General features: G+C 37.4%; 1 protein-coding gene across 1 annotated transcript; it reads left to right on the top strand.

Annotated features, from left to right (window-relative positions):
- Window positions 1-10,415: 10,415 nt before the first annotated feature.
- On the top strand, window positions 10,416-19,720 carry LECT2 (leukocyte cell derived chemotaxin 2). The gene is made up of 4 exons (XM_017650753.3): window positions 10,416-10,691; window positions 12,215-12,311; window positions 15,276-15,421; window positions 19,538-19,720. The coding sequence occupies exons 1-4, from the start codon at window positions 10,646-10,648 to the stop codon at window positions 19,702-19,704; spliced, it is 456 nt and encodes a 151-aa protein (XP_017506242.1). The 5' UTR covers window positions 10,416-10,645; the 3' UTR covers window positions 19,705-19,720.
- Window positions 19,721-19,846: the final 126 nt, after the last annotated feature.

The raw sequence follows: 19,846 nt of genomic DNA, 5'->3' as shown, positions 1-19,846 counted from the left end.
AAGAGGGAATTCTGCCTCCACACTGCCTTTGGACTCCAAGCTGCAACATCAACGCTTCCCTGGGTCTTCATTCTGTCTGCCTGCCTTGCAGATTTTAGACTTGTGAGCTTCCACAGTCCCATGAGCCAGTTCTTTAAAATACCTTTCTCTCTCTAGTTCTGTCTCTCCAGTACATAGCATATACAGGATTATTTTCTGTATATATTTTCTATATGTAGACAAAAATATAGTTATTTTGTGTACACACACAACATACATGCACACATACAGCCTACTGGTGCCATTTCTCTGGAGAACTCTAACTAATACAAGTGTGTACTATTTCATTAACTGGAGACAGAAAACATCTCCAGCAGAAAGAAATTATCTGAATTTGGGATTACAAAAGATACTTCCAGGCGAGGACTGTTGTATTTTCCCTGAAAACTTCTGTTTATCCTGTTGCCTGTTAAGATTCAGTTTTGGTAGTGTGATCTACTCTGATGGTCCCATTCTCTGTCTTTTACGTCTAACAGGTCCAACCAAGTTCCTTCTCTTGATAGTTCCTATTTGGCAGTGACAGAAAAATATTGTTTCACATCTTAAGTTCTCATAAAACAACTTAAAAGTTTGAATATAGATGAAAACACAAATGCATCTAGTCCTTGCACAAATGTATTTAAATATCCAATAACTACCTCTGTATTCCCTCTCATAGTGTCCAACACAAATATTCCTGGAGTAGTTCCAGATCTCCCTAGAGTCAAATGAAATTCAAAAATTCCATCTTTCATGTTGGAAATAAGCAAACAGTGGGATCCAGCATGATCTACAAGGCTTTCTGAAATGCTACATGGCAGCTAGAGGACAATCAACACTTCCTCCCCCTGTTTTACTCCTTCTGGTCCACACTCGCCCAGGGTTGACCCTTCCCGGTTTCTCAGTCTTTCCTGGCTTGCTTCCCTCCCTACTACTTTTCTTCACATTCCCACGGCAATTAGTTCAGTGGCTTACACACACCGTCCACCGAATGTGTGATGGCTTGCGTTGTTAAAGAGTTAAGTAGTATTGTAAATTTGAAAGTCATTCATGTTGACAGTTTATTTTTTAGGAGGTATCGTAGCTAAAGAGACATTTTAATCCCTGAACAGGAGCGCATCATTTCTTCCATTGTCATAATCCATTTATCACTCAGTTTAAGATGTTCAGCTGGTCTGAGTCAATCAAGACAATGGTGCCAAGAATGTGTGTGTTGTAACCTCTGGCAATGCTCTCACCATGTCTGTGTGTGGTGCAATTTCAAGGTTCAAAGCTCAGTGGGCCAATCCCATCTGTTTACCATGGCTTGGGGTAATCTAAGTCTGTGTTTCCCTAGGTGGCCCTGGGCTGTTTGCTTTCTGTTGGTCAAAGTACTAGCAGATGGTGAAACTGGGTGAGGAAATATGCCAACTGTGGGTCTGTAAGTATTTGATAGAGTGAGAGTTGTCTAATGCCTGGGGCTCAGTACATTCTGGAATCTTATAACCAAATGGTCAGTTCTCAGACAAAATTCTTAGGCAGCATTTTAAAACTAAGAGACTATCATTGGGGAAAAAATGAATTTAAGTAAAGGGTAGGCATACAGTTTTCCTTGACTTCGTATTTGTATTCAATGGGATAAAGAAAGCCTTTATTGGGACAAAAGTTTCTATCTAATTTAAACTCATAGGCTAGAGTGATCTTATCTTAATTTGTGAGGTGACTACCAATGTCTTTTAGCTATAAAGGTTTGCCAGAGACAGAGAATCAATCAGTTCACAAGAGTCCTGGAGAGCAATCTTACGTAAAATATTAGTTATGGTAAGCTGTGAAGACAGACACTGTGATTTAATGAGTTGTGAGCAAAAGCGTAAGTAGCCTCTTCCTTTTTTGATCCTCTGCCCACAGCACACAGTAGACAGAAAGAGGAAGGACATTTACATTCTAGTGGGTACAGGCACATCCCATGGCCTGATGACCAGATACAGCAACACAACCTCATGTAAGGACTGAGCACAGAGGGCAGCCAACAGATGCTGTCAGTGGGAAAGCCAGACATTGCGCATATTAGGCAAAGACTATAAATCAGCTACTTTAAATATTTTCAAATAGCTCAAGGAAATCATATATACAGAAAAGTATGAAAACAATGTCTCACCAAATAATTTCAAAAGAGAAATTTTATATACAAATATATAAATTTCTATTTTATATATATATGTGTGTGTGTGTGTGTATATTCATTGTATATATTATATGTGTGTGTGTCTGTGTATACATATAAACCAAATAAGAATTCTGGAGTTGTAAAACACAATAACTGAAATTGAAAATTCTCTAGAGGGGCTCAATATGAAATTTGGGCAGGCAGAAGAAAGAATCAGCAACTTAAAGATATGTGAATCAAGACTATCCAGTCTCAGGAACAGAAAGAAAATAGAATGACAAAAAATGAACAGAAGCTCAGAGACCCATTGGGCACCCTCAAGAATACCAATATATGCATAATGGGAGTCCCAGGACAGGAGAGAGAGAAACAGGCAGGAAAAATATTTAAAGAAATAATGGCTGAAAACTTCTCAAACTTGAAGAAAAGCATTAATGAATAGAACCAAGAAGCTCAACAAAATTCATGTAAGTTAAGCTAAAAAACTCAAAGATGAGACATCACAAAAGACAAAGACAAAAACAGAATCTTGAAAGTAACAAGAGAGAAGGAATTCTCAATGAGGTTGACAGTCGATCGATCATCTGAAATTAGGAAGGCCAAGAAGCAGTGCGATGACATAGTCCTGCAAGAAATATACCAAAAGTACTGAAAGAAAAAAACTTGCCAGCCAAAAATTCTTTACCTGGCAAAATTATCCTTCAAACATGAATAAGAAGTTAAGACATTCCTAGATAATCAAACACTGAGATAATTTGTTGCTAACAGATTTGTTCTATAGGAAATGCCAAGACAGTCCTTCAGGCTGAAATGAAAAGGTACTAGAAAAGAACTTGAATCCATATGAAAAATAAAAGACCACTGGTAAAGGTACCTACATAGATAAGTAAAGCAGTAATTATAATCTGTGTGCTGATGAATGTGCAAAGTATAAAGGTGTAATTGTATGAGAAAGCACAAAAGAAGGGGGAAATAATGGAGATACATAATGGCAAAGTTTTCATATAATGTTGCAGTTGAGGTAGGATTAATCTGAACTATATTGTTAGAACTTAGGTTATAGTCTTCAGGGTAACCACCCAGAAAATAACTTAAAAACATATATAGTAAAAGAAATGACATGGAAAGGTACTCTAGAAAAATACCTATTGAACACAAAAGAAGGCAATCTTAAAGGAACAAAGGGAAAAAAGGCTACTTGTAGATGACGTGAGCTTGTAAGCAAAAATAGTCTAAGGAATCCACCAAAAATTAAAAACCGTTAGAGCTAATAAACTAATTTGGCCAGATTTCAGGACACAGGACATATATATGCAAAAAGCAGTTATGTTTCTATACACTAGGAATAAACAATTTGAAAATGAAATTAAGAAAATTGTATTTATAATAGCATCAAAGAGAATAAAATTCTTATGTATTATTTAGTGATGTATTTAACAAATGAAGTACAAGATTTGTCCCTTGAAAACTACAAAACTTATGGAAAGAAATTAAAGAGGACCTGAGTATATGGAAAGATATTTCACATTCAAGGTCAAGGATTGGACGAGTTAATAATGTGAAGATGACACTACTCAGTCTACCAATGTTTCAGCTGCATTTCTTTTTTTTTTCCAGAAACTGACAAGCTGATTCTAAAATTCATATGGAAAAGCAAAGGATCCAGAATAACCCAATTTTAAAAAGGAAAAAGTTGGAAGACTCTTATTTCAAAATTTACTATAAAGCTACAATAATCAAGTCTATACGGTACTGGCACAGGATAGACATATAGATCAATGAAATAAAATCGAGAGTCCAGAATGGTGAACTGAATTCTGATAAAAGGATACCAACAAAATTAAAATGGGGGAGGGTGGGGCCAGCTGTGGGCGGGACCGGGAGGAGCCGGGCGGGTGGCATGCGCCGGCTAGGGTGAGAGGCCGGCTGGAGCTTCGGAGGTCCTGTGGCTGCAGGGCATTCTGCACTCACTATGTCAAGCGGCACAGATGTTTCTCTTTCTTCATGAGATCAAAACTTATCCGAAAAGCGAGAGGCACCATTTGTCCCGTTGGAATGGCAGGTTTTGCAGTAATCATTGGGTTTGGATTATACAAATTGAAGAGTAGGGGATTTACTAAAATGTCTGTTCACCCGATCCATATGCGTGTGGCAGCCCAAGGCTTTGTTGTGGGAGCAATGACTCTTGGTGTGGGCTATTCCATGTATAAGGAATTCTGGGCAAAACCTAAACCTGAAGAGATGCTGTCTTGGTCTTATTGGTGGAGCTTGCTTTAGCAGACATCTCATTTTGAGGTTATATATTTATGTTGAAAATAAATTATTTGAGTGGGTCAGACAATAACATGATAATTTGAATTAACTTTCTTGCAAGCTTGATGGCCTGGTGACCAAATAACTAGTGACTAGCTCAATAACTAGGTCATTGTCAAATACAGCACAAAAAAAACTTGTCACTTTTAAGTGCATTTGATGCTGGTAAAATGTCCACCTTCTTAAGCTCTTCTGATGAAATCAGTCCTAAAGAGGACAACATGCCAACCCTGAAGTGCTCCCAGTTATTGCAGAATGTCACCTGCTTTTGTTGTTCTGTAGGAATCCTGTTTACCCCAGTAATTAACTTCTTTCTGCCTGCCTTGTAGATTGAGTATTTCAGTTGTTACTGTCGGTTGGCTCTTGAAGAGCCCTTTCAGAACTGCACATGGAATGAAGCATCAGAAGCCTCCCCACAACTGAAATGTGTGTGTGTGTGTGTGTGTGTGTGTGTGTGTGTGTGTGTTTAAACCAGACTTAAAAAGCTGACTTGCTTAGCAGTAGTATTTATCTCAGGATCATACCAATAAACATGAGAATAACTTAGTTATGGATCCCAGTTTAGTCCTTTTGTAACAGCAGAATTACATTTTTGCTACTGTTACATTAGAGCACTTCTAAAAAATGTCATCTTCAAATAGAAATGTGTACTTTAACTGCTAAGGCAAAGGTAAGTGGAAAACACTTGAAATGTGTACAGTATGTTTATTTTCTCTGTAAGAATCATAAATGTTAAACTAAACAAATTGCCTATAATGGAAGTGATTAATGATCGATGAGCAAGCTGGTTCGGCTCGGACATTATACACACACTTTAGTATACCGCAGACGGCTTTATTGTACTTGTGAAATTCTCTTGTCTAACCTGAATTCACATTCCATGGTGATAACATGGTAGGCATAGTGTTATTAAAGTAAGTGAACACATAAAAAAAAAATTAAAGTGGGAGAAACAGCCTTTTTAACAAATGGTGTTGGGAGAACTGGATATATCTACATTAAAAAAAAAAAGAGAATTTGGACTCCCTACTTCACCATATACAAAAATTAACTCAAAATGCATCAAAGACCTAAATGCAAGGGATAAAATAATACCATTCTTAGAAAAAAACATAGGCATAAATCTTTATGGCCATGAATTAGACAGATTTTTTTAGATATGACACCTAAAGCACAAATAGTCAAAGAAAAAGATAAATTAAATTTCTTTAAGATGAAAAACTTCTATGCTTCAAAGGGTACATTAAGAAAGTGAAAAGACAACCCACATAATTGGACAAAATATGTGTAAATTATATATTTGGCAAAGACCTAGTGTCCAGAATATATAAAGAACTCTTACAACTTAATAATAAAAAGATAAACCAATTAAAAATGGAGAAAAGGATTTTAAATAGACATTTCTCCAAAGAAGATATGCAAATGGAAAATAAGCACATGAAAAGATGTTCAACCTCATTGGTTATTAGAGAAATTCAAATCAAAACCACAATGAGATGCCACCTCACATCCACTAGGATGGCTATAATTAAAATAACAAGTGTAAGGATGTGGAGAAATTGGAACTTTCATATGTTGCTGGTGGGAATGTAAACTGATGCAGCCACTTGGGAAAAAATTTGACAGTTCCTCAAAAAGTTAAACACAGAGTTACCATATGACCCAGCAATTCCACACCTAGATACACACCCAAGAGAACTGAAAACACCATATCCACACGAAAACTTGTAGATGAATGTTCATAGCAGCATTATTCATAATAGCCAGAAGTAGAGACAACCGAAAATATCCATCAACTCATGAATGGATAAACAAGATGTTGTATATTCATTTAATGAACTATTATCCATCGTAAAAAGGAATGAAGTATTCGTACATGTTACAATAGCGATGAAACTTAAAAATACTATGCTATGTTAAAGAAGTCAGACAGAAAAAGCCACATGTTATATGATTTCATTTATGTGAAATGTCCAGGATAGGCAAATCCATACAGAGAAAAAGTAGATTAACAGGTGCCAGGAGCTGGGAATAATAGGGAATGGGGAGTGATTGCTCATGTGTATGGTTTTTCATTTTGGGGTAATGAAACTGTTCTGGAATTATCCAGTGGTAATGACTGCAAGGTTTTATGAATATACTAAAAACCACTGAATCATACACTTTAAAAAAGTAAATTTTATGGTATGTGAATTAAATCTCAATTTAAAAAAAGATTTAGTATGTCATCAGATATAAAAACACACACATTTACTACATATTATGGTTCTTCCTTTTCCTCTTGCCCCATTCCCAAATCTTAAAGAAAAACTGACACTCAGGGTCACCAGGTCTACCCTGTGGCTTCTTGTGTTACCTGGCCCACCTCCACGTACTCCCAGTTAATAAACATGGGCCGAGGGAGCCAGAAGGGGATCAAGGAGCCAGAGCCTCAGGGCCCATTCGGTGTCATCCAAGGAAGAAACATTTTCTAGTCCATTTTACCACGGGAAAGGAAAGAGGTTTCAGACTGGACCACACAGTTGGTTGGAAAAGCCCTTAAAATTCTTCATCTCTTTTTGTTCTCATTCCACATTCATCAAACAACTTTCCTAAAGTTTCTAACACCAAGAAGGGAGTGCAGCCCCCATCCCCAAGCAAAGAGGAATAAACTCCATTGAAAATCATTATCTGTCTATCTGTCTGTCTATCCATCTATCACCTCTGTGTTCTTTATTTGGCTTCCAGTGACTTGATGAACTTGAATCATTCTCTCTGAGTCTGGGACATTGGAAAAATCAAGGGCCAAACTCTGTATTAGAGTGAATTGACCTCAATCAAGAAATGACAAGTAGATACTAATCCATGGTCTAACTTCAATGCATTAACAGTTGGGAAAGATTCTTGATGAGCAAGATCATGAACACACACCTGACTGTAGTTTGTTAGACTATCATGTTTGATTAGTAATGTCTGCCTTGGACAGAGGCAGTAAAGCAACGATGTATGTATGTACTGCATGTTTGCTACTCTGCCTTAGATAACGCTCCCTCTGGGACCTCTAGCCAGAAAACTTCCTGGCCATATCCCCCAAACCTTGTAGTACTGCATTAAACTTGATACAGAGTTGTACTGTGTGTCTACATTTTATAGAGAGAGATTTTCACCTTCAGTAATTTACAACTGAATTTAAGTCAAATCAAACCTAGCACTCCATTATTAGGATCACAATCTTTCTCTCCATTTTCCATCAATGGAAAAGGAAATGCTTGTTAGAAAATGCTTCTTTAGGTACCTGTTTTCTAGAATAAGTCAAGCACTCTATGCACTGGAATATTTAGAAACAATTCTCCATATTAAAATTATTTTTGTAATAAAACCCTATCCCCTTATTTATTTCACCTCGCAAAGCAGGGTGACTAACGGCTCATACTTGCGATGATTTCCATTTTCTTCTACCACAGAGGATTTGTGCTGGCTGCAGTCGGGGGAGTTGGGGCAGGTGGAATGGATGGTTTGAATGGTTTTAAATCAGAGATGGAAGATGCCAAGGGGGGCTTCATCATTATGTGAAGGCTTCTGGTAGCCAAAATGTATGTATTTAGTGCCTTCTTCCCTCCAATCACAACTAGGTAGACCTTAGTAGAGCAGTTCTGGACTTATTTCAGGTTTTTGAATACTGGGTACAGTATTAATTGGAATTCAGGTTAATAAATCAATAATCTAACATGACCTGCTCTATCTAGGCAGGTTCATTCCAATGAAACACAGAGGGAAGAGATGGGCGGAGTCAGTGTTCAGTCAGGTCATCCAGACCGACAACACTTCGCAAAGCACACTGGCCTCATCCCCTTTGCAAAGGCCTCCAAACTGCACAGCAAATCAAAGATCAAGATACTGAAGAAATTATTTCCATGCCCTCTCACCCATTATTCCCACAGCTAAGGACACTAAAAAGGTTTCATGTAAATTTTACTCAAATGGAGGCATTCGGATATACCCAACACTAACTCTTTTGTGACTTAGTGTTCTGTTAAAAGCCTTGGTCTTTTCGTCTTTTCTTTCATTTAACTTTTAGTACCAGGATCATTTGAACATAGTGTCTATTTAATAAAACAGGGATATTTTCCTAACAAGAGAGGCTAGATAAAAATTAAAAAATAAATACATACGCCCAAAATGTTAGTTGGGAATTCATTAATACTTTGTTGAAATTCTGGGGTATTTTTTGCATTGAGAATGTATTGCTTATACAATCAGAACAGTAAATATAGCTATGTCTTAAAAATCAATAAAAAGTCATCATCAAAAGGTCAGAATGAATCTTACAAAGCCAAGTACTTTCTTCAGCCGATCAGAGAGAAGTATACAATTCAGTGGTTTTTTATCAGAACCGATTAGTTCAAAAATTCCTGGAATATGGCCAGTCCTCTCACTTTGATATTTCAGTATGAGTTGATTACCTACCTCACAGGAAGCAGAAGACAGAGTTACGGAGAAACAGGGTTACGGAAGGAGGAAAATGGTGAAAGCCTTGCACCTGGGTGAGATCTTACATTATTTTATCTCCAGCTTTTCTAATAAGAGATGAGAATGATGTGCTGAAAGAAGCTAGTAATTTTTAGTACCAATATAGGAAAAATAATTTTTATCACCACTGCCCTCAAACTTGAATGACAGCCAGCTTGAATTCTCCTCCTCCTCCTGGCCTCCTCTACCTTTAGTGAAAGTGCTAAGAAAAATAAAATGATCAAGGCTGGAGGCAAGGGGGAGAAATGAGAGGTCTGTTTCCAATGCTAGTAGCTGATCATGCCTTGCAAAAGTTAAATAAATGCCCTCCAGGAACTGCAGCCCAACAAGTAATTGTACTTGTGCAGGTATCTCTTTATGAGGAAGCATAGCTCAGAGGATAAAGACCTCATTCCAAGCTACCTACTAACTAATCAGTGTTTCTAATCAAAGATCTCTAGTGAGTAGCAATCCTCTGAACACTCCTTACAGTTACTGATGATACAAAGAAAGAGGACCTTCTGGCCTGGGGTACCAATCCAAAATGGGCGTCAGGCGGCCCCACTGAGAACAGATGTTCAGTCAGCTACCTTGTATTCGCTTTAATCCCCTTAGTATTTCCTTATACACCAGGGAGCTTATTGTGTTCTAAGTTCTCAGCGCTAGCGATCTTCTAACGTAAATTAAGAGGTGTGCTAGGCTGGCTTCAGCTGGGGTGTCTAGGCTAGGGGGGACTCCACGCCATGTGATTTTCATTCTTTTCCTGGCGCCAGCAGGTTAGTCTGGGAAAAAGCTCTCCTCACAGCAAAGGCAGAACACAAGAGGGCAAGAGGACAGATGCAAGGCCCCGGGGGCCCTGTCGGCTCCTCATAGACCATCACTTCTGCCTCATTTTACTGGTCGAAGCAAGCCACACAGCTAGAACACAGACCAAGGGCTGGGAAGGCCTCTCTGCCCTTGATCAGACAGGGCAATGGACCTACAGAGGGGAGAAGAATTGGGGCCACAATCTCTTCTCCCGCAGCTACTAACAAATTATTTAAATGCAGATGTTTCCACGGAAAATTCTAGGGCCTCAGCTTAATATTAAGCATACAAAGAAGGAGGTACTAGTACCTCTTTGAAATATACAGAGAAGTTCAGAGAATAACAATTACTATGTATCTCCCACCAGTAATTAACAAATTAATATTTTTACATATTTGCTTCTGATATTTTTTTTATATTTTAGTTTAAGCACTCAGTATACACCTTCACAATTCTATTTCCCTCCCTCCTAAGAGGTAACTATTATCCTAAAGTTAGTCAATGCATATTTTTGTATTTTTATTATATGCAACTATTCATGAAGCCACGGCCCAGAGGAGTCACTCATCACCTAGTCTTATCACTTTCTGTTAATATTTAGTCAGCATTTCCAATAAAATTAGCTTCTTCTTCAGATCAAAAGCTTTTACGTAGGTTCTACCTGGGAACCAAATAGCTACCCCAGGGAATATTAGAACTTGACTTGCTCCCTTATCCTATTTTTCGTGTCTCACACTAAAGTAAAGAAATGAGAGATGAAGAATTCTAAGGCTAAATAGCTGGACAATACAAATTCAAACTTTATTGTTCTTTAAAGTACCTGGAGGCAATTCTAATTATCGGGGGAAGAAACATAAGAGAAACAAAAGCCAAATGCTTTCCACCGGAGTCCTCCTTTTTGCTGTTTTGATTTCAACTGGTAAGTAAAAAATATTTATAGAATCTTGGCTGATTGTTACAACTCATCTCAAAAGGACAGATTTAGAAGTCACTGATATCACAATCACAACAGAAATTTGTGTATTTGGTTACTAAAAATGGGATAAGCAGGACACACTGCAGGGGACTCCCAGTGATCCCCACTCGGGTGTTCTGGTTCTCTAATAAGGGAAACATAAAAGTGCAGTGGGAGGACTTGAAGGGAGGTCTTTTCATCTTGGTCTAGGACTTAATTGGAACATAATTTGGAAAATAAAAAGTTTGTTCAAGAATTTGATTCGGAAAATTCCTGATACAGACACAGATGTGCATGAGACAAGGGGAATGCTCCCAGAGCAGTCACAGCAGGAATGAATACATTAATTAATTGCTTAACATCTGCCTTAATTCCCAAGGATAAATGTTAGTTGCCAAAGTGATGGCAGTATATCTTGATAAGGGGTGTTGACTTGATACCTGGCTCCAATGTGTAAGATCTTTGAAACCCACCTCTAAAAGTATATTAAAGAATATGCTGAATGGCCATATTTTGTAGCTTCTCTTCACAGCACAGCACAAATAACAATAAATAGTAAAATATCTTTAAGTGAAATAAAAAAATCAAATTTGCTGGTCCTTGCTTTAGCTTGGGTTCTTGTTAGTTTGTTTCAAAGTGAAAAGAAAAATCTGCTAGTCGTATCTCTCTGTGAATGTTAACACTGGAAATCTGGGAAATTTAGTTCAACTGAACATTTACCAAACTCTTACTGTATTGAAGAGCAGTTGCACTTAAAACAAGTTTGCACTTGAAAAACATTTGCACAAAATACACTGAGAGAGCCAGCCCCCTCCTGCATGTTTTACTGCTTTATAATTTTCATAAATTTTCATATAATTATTTCTATTCCCTTCCCCCACCTTGCCTTCTTACTTCAAGCTAGGCCAAATTGGTTTGGTATATTCTTATTTCCAAGAATCTCCCTCTTCCAGGTTTGCAAATAGGAGAGATTTATTTAGTGCTAACAAACTTTGCTAGTTCAGAGCTTGTTTCTTTTTTATTTCAAATATTTTCTTGGATTTGATTATTAGGACTAACAATAAAGGAACATTTCAGAGATACTTTAGAATTTCTAGAATTACCTCTTTGAGTCATGCTGATTATTTTGCAAAACCTCACATAATGGTCCCCATGCTAAGTAAAAAGCAAAGAAAATTCAAAAAGCACAATTTTTGCCATTTATTAGTGGATAATCTGAAATGAACTACATTGATAGAGATTAATGTTTATAAATAAATTTATTTACAAACACTCTGTATGTCATAAAACAAGTTTTGTGGCCAGGGAAAAGGCCAATTTTATATCTGAATCAGGAATTAAAGGAAGACCTTCCCATAAGCTACAGAAAGCTAGGAAAAACTACCCTGAAAACAGAATTTTTGAATCCACTGAGAGACTTGTAAGGCAGATGGAGATTAGAAACATGTGAGGTCAGGAAACCTGCTTCTCATATTTTTCCTTTTCAGCACTGGCTGGACCATGGGCTAATATATGTGCTGGCAAGTCTTCCAATGAGATCAGAATGTGTGACAGCCACGGCTGTGGCCAGTACACTGCTCAAAGGTAAGGGCTTTCACAAAGAACTACAAACTCTTTTGGCTTCTAATCTCTTTGCTTAGTGTCCTTACCCTACATTTCCCTACGTGCTCACAATCATCTCCCTTCTGACAGTAAGAAAATTCAGAGATGAAATCAGATACATTACTGTCTTTGGAGCAACTTTCATGAACTCTGCTTCAAGTATGAGCTCTGAATTGGGAAGAAAACATGGAATTAGGAAAGAGAGGGGAGCAAACATTGTTCTCCCTCTAAATGTTATCTTACCTGGTTTTTCCAGAATGAAAATCAAACATTACTATGCCATTTTACAGATGAGGAACTTGGACTTGGGTATCAAAGGGTTAAGGGACTTGCCAAACGCAGTTAGAGATGGTGAAGGCTGGATTTAGGTTTTTTTTCCTCTTCCCATCAAACCGTGGTGTTACTAACCCAGGCTCTGAGAGTTGAACATCAGAGGCAGGACCTAAACAAGCAATTTCTTCTAGGCAATGAGGGACAGGGTTATGAAGTTTATTTTTTTTCTTCCCTTTCTCTTCCTCAGCCTCCCCACTCACTGACCCCAGCCCTCACCAATGGTAACCACTAGTCACACCTCATACCACCAGTACCTATAAGTCTACTGCTGTTTTGATCATTTTGTTTTTATAGTCTACAAATAAGTGAAATAATATGGTATTTGTCTTTCTCTGTCTGGCTTATTTCACTTGGCGTAACACCCTTCTAGGTCTATGCATCTTGTTGAAAATGGCAGGATTTCTTTTTTTTGGCTGAATAATATTCCGCTGTGTATATGTACCAAACCTTCATTATCCATTCATCTAGTAATGGACACTTAGGTTTCTGTCATAATTTGGCTATTGTAAATAATGAGGCGCTAAACATAGAGGTGCATATATCTTTTCAAATGAGAGATTTTGTTTCCTTCAGGTAAATTCCCAGAAGTGAAACTGCTGGGTCATATGGTATTTCTATTTTAGTTTTATGAGGAACCTCCATACTGTTTTCCATAGTGGCTGCACCAATTTACATTCTCATCAACAGCGTGGGAGAGTTCGCTTTTCTCCACATCCTTGCCAACACTTATGGTTTCTTGTCTTTTGGATAATGGTCATTCTAACTGGTGTGAGGTGATATGTCATTGTGGTTTTGGTTTGCATTTCTCTAATGATTAGCAATGTGGAGCATCTTTTCATGTGCCTGTTGGACATCTATATTTCTTCTTTGGAGAAATTTTTGTTCAGGCCCTCTACCCATTGTTTAAGCAGGTTATTTTGTGTTTTTTGGTGAGTTGTATGAGTTCTTTATATATTTTGAATGTTAACTCCTTATCAGATAAATCATTTATAAACATATTCTCCCATACTGTAGGATGCCTTTTTGTTCTGCTGATGGTGCCCTTTGCTGTACAGAAGCTGTTTAGTTTGACATAGTCCCACTTGTTCATTTTTTATTTTGTTTCCCTTGCCTGAGGAGATGCGTCCAGGAAAAAATTGCTCATGCTTAAGTTCAAGAGATTTTTGCCTATGTTTTCTTCTAAGAGTTTTACGGTTTCATGTCTTCCATTTAGGTCTTTGATCCATTTTGGGTTTACTTTTGTGTGTGGAGTTAGAAAGTAATATAGTTTCATTCTCTTGCATGTATCTGTCCCAACAGTTTTCCCAACATCAGTTTTTGAAGAGGCTGTATTTTCCCCATTGTACATTCATGGTTCCTTTATTGTTTAATTGACCAAATATGTGCAGATTTATATCTGGGTTCTCTATTCTGTTCCATTGATCTATAGGTCTGTTCTTGTGCCAGACCATACTGTTTTGATTACCAGTTTTACAAAATAGCTTGAAGTCAGAGAGCCTAATACTACCAGATTTGTTCTTCTTTCTCAGGATTCCTTTGGCTACTCAGGGTCTTTTGTGATTCCATATTAATTTTAGGATTATTTTCTCTAGTTCATTGAGAAAAGCCAATGGTGTTCTGATAGGGATTGCACTGAATCTGTAAATTGCTTTGGGCAGGATGGCCATTGTTCAAAAATGCACAGCACCACCTTCGGGGTGCCATTCTCTGATGAAATAGCCATGTGTCCAATTGCATTATTGATCTCCATCCTAAGTATAGTGGAAGTTTCACTTAAACAAACACTGCTTACAAAGCAACCTCAAATACCTGGAACAGGGCTAAGAGATGGGAAATATGGAAAAGTGGCCTCTAACATGCCAAAACTAAGACTCAGTTAGATCATACTCTAAGGCTTTTGCATTTGACTTATATAGTAACTTACTGGCTCTTTACTTGGAACCTGCTCAGTGTTGCTTTACACACAATTTTATAATCCTGGTGAGTCTGATTCTTCAGGTAATAGCCTATCAGAATGGAGAAGAGGCTGGTAGGAGCTTGCACAGTGACAACAGTGGAGATTGTTAGAGACAATCTCAGGAAACAATCTGGGATCATTCTGTTTGTGTTCCATATACTTTAATAAACCCAGGAGGCATCACTCACTGCAGTGAAATACCATATACAGTAAATGAAGTTTATAATGACTTCTGGGTCACTGAGAAAAACAAGACAAGGGTAACATGATTGTTTTATGATAGGTTCCCATAAAAAGACAACTCTTTTGTAAGTGGTTTGAAGGTCAAGATTCAGATGACTATAAAAGTGATTTACATGTATTGCTTCATTTCCTCCAAATGCCATAAAATAATAATAGCTAGTATATTTTTAAAGGCTTCCATCTACCAAATATTATCTCAACTGCTTTCACCTTTACAACATAGTTACTACTACCTGCAAAGAGGGAGGCTAAAATTGGGTTGAACAGAGTAAGGAAACCTGGGGCATTTCAAGATGTTCCTGCAGCTTCAATTTTTGACACTCTAGTCTGGGAACAGTGGGCCAACACCACATTCCTGGGCAATAGAGTTCCAGGGCAGTTCCTTGGTCTGTTCATTCTTACTTGCATCCTAGAAATCACAGGCCTCATCAGGGTGTGGACGTGTTGTGCTCTGATGGATCTACTGTTTATGCACCTTTCACTGGAATGATTGTGGGCCAGGAGAAACCTTATAAAAACAAAAATGCTATCAACAATGGTGTTCGGATATCTGGAAGAGGTAAGAGGTGGTATATGTCCCTGGGACATATACTGGAAATGTTTGATGCTTTTTTACTTAATGCATATTGCATACATAGAAGTTTCATACTTCCTTCAAAATGATAAAACCTAGAACATAAAGGACATAGGTCACCAAACTAAAACAGCTAATGCATTTAAAGATGTTCCAACTTTTTCCTAAAATCTTCTTTATGCACACACTCCATGTAACTATAGCTGACGCAAGGGCTTTGACTTGCATGGTTTTGCTGAACAACGTATAAACAAAATCACTTTCAACAATATCAACTATAACGAATAGACACTTTCATTCACCCAAATCCCACAATTCAAAAATGTCGGCGCTGCTGCAAAAGCTGACAGTGAAGTATTTTCAAAGGCCTCTATGTTCTAGGAGAAGCTGGGTCCCCTAGTATATGCCAGGTGTTGGGCTTGTTGTTTGGTTTTGTTTTACTGAGGTGTAATATACACACAGAAGAGTAAAAAAGCGTTAAGTGCACAACTCCACGAATTTTCACAAAGTGAATACACCTGTGTAACCAGCACCCACATCAATAAAAGAACATCACTAGCATCCCAGAGACTCTCTGTCATGATTCCCAGCTAGGGTAATCACTATCCCACCATTCAGTAGCTTTGCCTGTTTTTGAAAATGACATAAATAGAATTAAACAGCACACAGTCTTTTTTGTGGGGCTTCTTTCACTCCACATCATGTTTGTGAGATGCATCCATGTTTTTGTGTGTAGTTTAAGTTCCTTCATTCTTATTGATGCATAGTATCCCATTGTACACACATCCATCTTCATCTATTTAATCATTCTTCTCTAGAGGGACATTTGGATAGTATTCAGGTTTAGGTGATTAACAAAATGCTATGAACTTTTTTGTACGTATGTTTAAATGAACATAAATATACGTTTCTGTTGGGGATGGGTCTGCAGGACACCTCCCTCACTAAGGCTGTGAGAAACACTTTGTGAGGGAGCCCATGTCTTTTAAAAGCTCTATGGTGGCTATGCTCTGGAGGCCAAGAATGAGAAGAGAAACTGCTGTCATTGGATGGGGTCCACTTAGTTTCCAAGGCCAAGGTTGGCATGGTTACCTAACAGCTGGCAGAGCTGAAGCAGTAGTAAGATTCATTTGGAGCACAGAGATCTGTGGTACTTTCTAATTAATCATGGCAACCCTAGAACTGAATAGATGGGCAGCCTACTAAAGCCTTATTCAATTTGTGCAAATGGAAACACTCTAAGTCTGATGAACAAAATTCTGACTTCACTTATCACAATAATGAGTCACAAAACCTCCCCCCAACCACAATTCCCAGACTTGAGCCAGTTCAGAGTCCCAGGGCTCTATGAATGAGAGAGGCTGAGTCCCTTTGAGGAAGGGCTATGTCCCACAGCCCAAAGTTTATACTGTAAACTATACTTCCAGCCATCCCCAACGGGCCTGTAGCCATTTAGCAGGATTACTGTATACTGGAGAAGAGGAAATAATTTGGCCATCCAGAGATTACTGCACACTCACTCAAAACTAATTCCTGGAGACCCAAAAGGCCACTGTGGTCCACCAGTCACACTTATGGTTTCTAGGGTCAGATGATCAATGTAGTTTTTCAGTAGGTCCATCTTAGAGTGGGCCCAGTGCGTCCACAAGTCCACCCTGTGGTAATTTCCCCAGGTCCAGAATGCAGAGTTGGAATCAACATAATTTAGCAACTGGCTGGATGCTGTAGGAGTGTCCTTGCCGGGTCACACATGTATTTTCAGCTCTAATAAATACTGCCACACAATTTCCAAAGTAGTAATACCAATTTACACTCCTACCAGAGGGTGTGAAAGTTCCAGTCGCTCCACACAGAACACCTGGTGTTATCTACTACCCTTTCATTTCGGTCCTTCTGATGACTATGTAGAGGCATCTCATTTGACTTAATTAGTAATTCCCTGATGGCTAATGAAACAGCACATTTTTGTATTTACTGATGACATGGATATTACCTTTTGTGAAGTGCATATTCAAGTATTCTGCCCTCTTTCTTATCGGAATAGGAGCTTTTTGTGTATTTTGGATGTAAGTCCTTTGTCAGATATACATATTATAAATATCTTCTCCCACTTTATGGGCTGTCTTTTCACTTTTTAAATATCTTAATAAACAAAACTTTTATTTTTATTGCAGTTTAGTTCAGTAATATTTTCCTTTGTTAACACATTCTGTTTACCTGTTTAAGACACATTTGCCTACCCTGAAGTCATATTCTCCCCATATTTTTGTCTATAAGCTTTGTTGTTTCATCTTTGATATTTATATTTATAACCCATCTGTAATTGGTTTTTGTGTAAGGAATGAGATAAGAATCAAGATTTTTCCCCCACAGTGATACCTAGTTGACTCAGTACGATTAATTGGACAAGACAATTTTTTTCCCCACTACATTGCAGTATCTTTTATCACAAATCAGGATATGAATATATGTGGGTCTGTTTCTGGTCCTTCTATTGTGCTTCACTGGTCAGTTTGTCTTGCACAAATACCACACTGACTTAATTAATTATTATAGCTTTAAAATACGTCTTGATATTTGGTAGTATAAAACTCCCACTATTCTTCTTCTTTCAGATTGTCTTGGCAATTCTTGGTCATTTGCATTTCCAAATAAATTACAGAATAAGTCTGTCAATTTCCACCAAAAAATCCTGCTGGGACTTTGATTAGGTTTGCACTGATTATATAGATCAAATTGAGAAGATCTGGTATCTTAAAAAAATGAGTCCTCCGACCAATGGACATATTATATCCTCCATTTATTTAGGTCCTTTTGCACTGTTATATTGGTAGTTGTACTGGTTTTCGTGTAGAAGTCTTGAACATATTCTGTTTCATATATGTATGTAAGACATGCCTTATTGATTTGTTCAGTTCTTCTATAGCAGTAAATGTCCAACAGAAATATAACAAAAGCCACATATATAATTTTAAATTTTCTAGTAGTCACATCAAGGAAGCAAAGAGAAACAAGTAATACTAATTTTAATAATACATTTTATTTAACACAGGTTCTCTAAAATATTATTTCAAAATGGAATTAATACAAAAATCAGAAATACTCATTTTTTGGTACTGTCTTCAAAATTCAGTGTGTATCTTACACTTAAAGCACACCTAATTCAGATTAACTACATTTCGGTGCTGACTAGCCACATGTGGCTAGTGTCTACCATGTTGGGCAGCATCATTCTATAGCCTTTTTTATGTTTTCTTTCTGTCTACTTGAGATCTTTTCACTGATACGTGTGTTAGTCTTCTATTACTAGAGGGTTCTGTCTATTTCCCCTGGTACGTCCTGTAGTCTGCTTTATACATATGGCTTCTGCTTTATCTAGTGCATGGATAGTTATAACTATTGTCTTATCACTGGGTTTAACTTTAGAGACGGTCCTCCTGCGTCTTGTTTGTTTTTTTGCCTGAGTTCCACTCTTTGGTAAGGATCATAACCCTTACTTTCTATATTGCTTAGTTTGCTTGGCAGGTCTTTGACCCTCAAATTTTTAGCCTTTTTCAATTACCATGTCTTACTGTACATAGCATAGAATTGGGTTTTCCTTTTCAAGCAAATAGAAAATGTTTTTAATAGATGAGTTAACATTTATAGATATAACTCATATATTTAGTCTTAAACTGTCATATTGTTTGGTTATGATTATAGTATTATATTAATACTCTATCTGGTGGGCCTTCTCTTTAAAAAAAATTTGGTATTTAGGAAGATGTGGTATTCTTGAACCAGTTATTTCTATTTTTGTCTCTAAAATCTAATAGTTTTATTAGACTATGTCTTGAAGTTGACATTGGTCAGGATCAATTTTCTCAGCTACCTAGTTTCTTCTGCTATTTTTCAATGACTATTAAATTTTCATTTGAATCTACTCTTCTTTGAACACCTTACAATTTGTCTTCATTTCTGATATGATTTTGTTATTCTCTTCTATTCCCTCATTGAGTTCATTCAACTCTTTTTTTTTTCCATTTTTGTTATTTTTTGAATTTCTGATTTAAGTTTACACAAGTAAACTCAGATGACTAATTTTACTTCTTTTTTTCTTAGGTTTCTGTATTAAAATGTTCTACATTAAGCCGATTAAATATAAGGGTTCTATCAAGAAGGGAGAAAAACTGGGAAGCCTGCTGCCCTTGCAGAAGGTTTATCCCGGCATACAGTCCCACGTACACATTGAAAACTGTGACTTGAGTGACCCTACTGCATACCTATAAAAGAAGACAAGTGAAAGTGACCAGATCTAAATAGAAAGTCATCTTCTTAAAAACCTGGATGCATACCCTACTCTTCAAGCAATTTGTGTTCAAATAGAAACATGATGAATACAAGAAAGCAAATAGAATTTTTATTTTAACT

This window comes from Manis javanica, chromosome 14 (genome assembly GCF_040802235.1).
Source record: "Manis javanica isolate MJ-LG chromosome 14, MJ_LKY, whole genome shotgun sequence".
In the NCBI taxonomy this organism is placed as follows: Eukaryota; Metazoa; Chordata; class Mammalia; order Pholidota; family Manidae; genus Manis; species Manis javanica.
The sequence above is the reverse complement of the archived record's forward strand: the minus strand, read 5'-3'. Positions and strand labels throughout refer to the sequence as shown.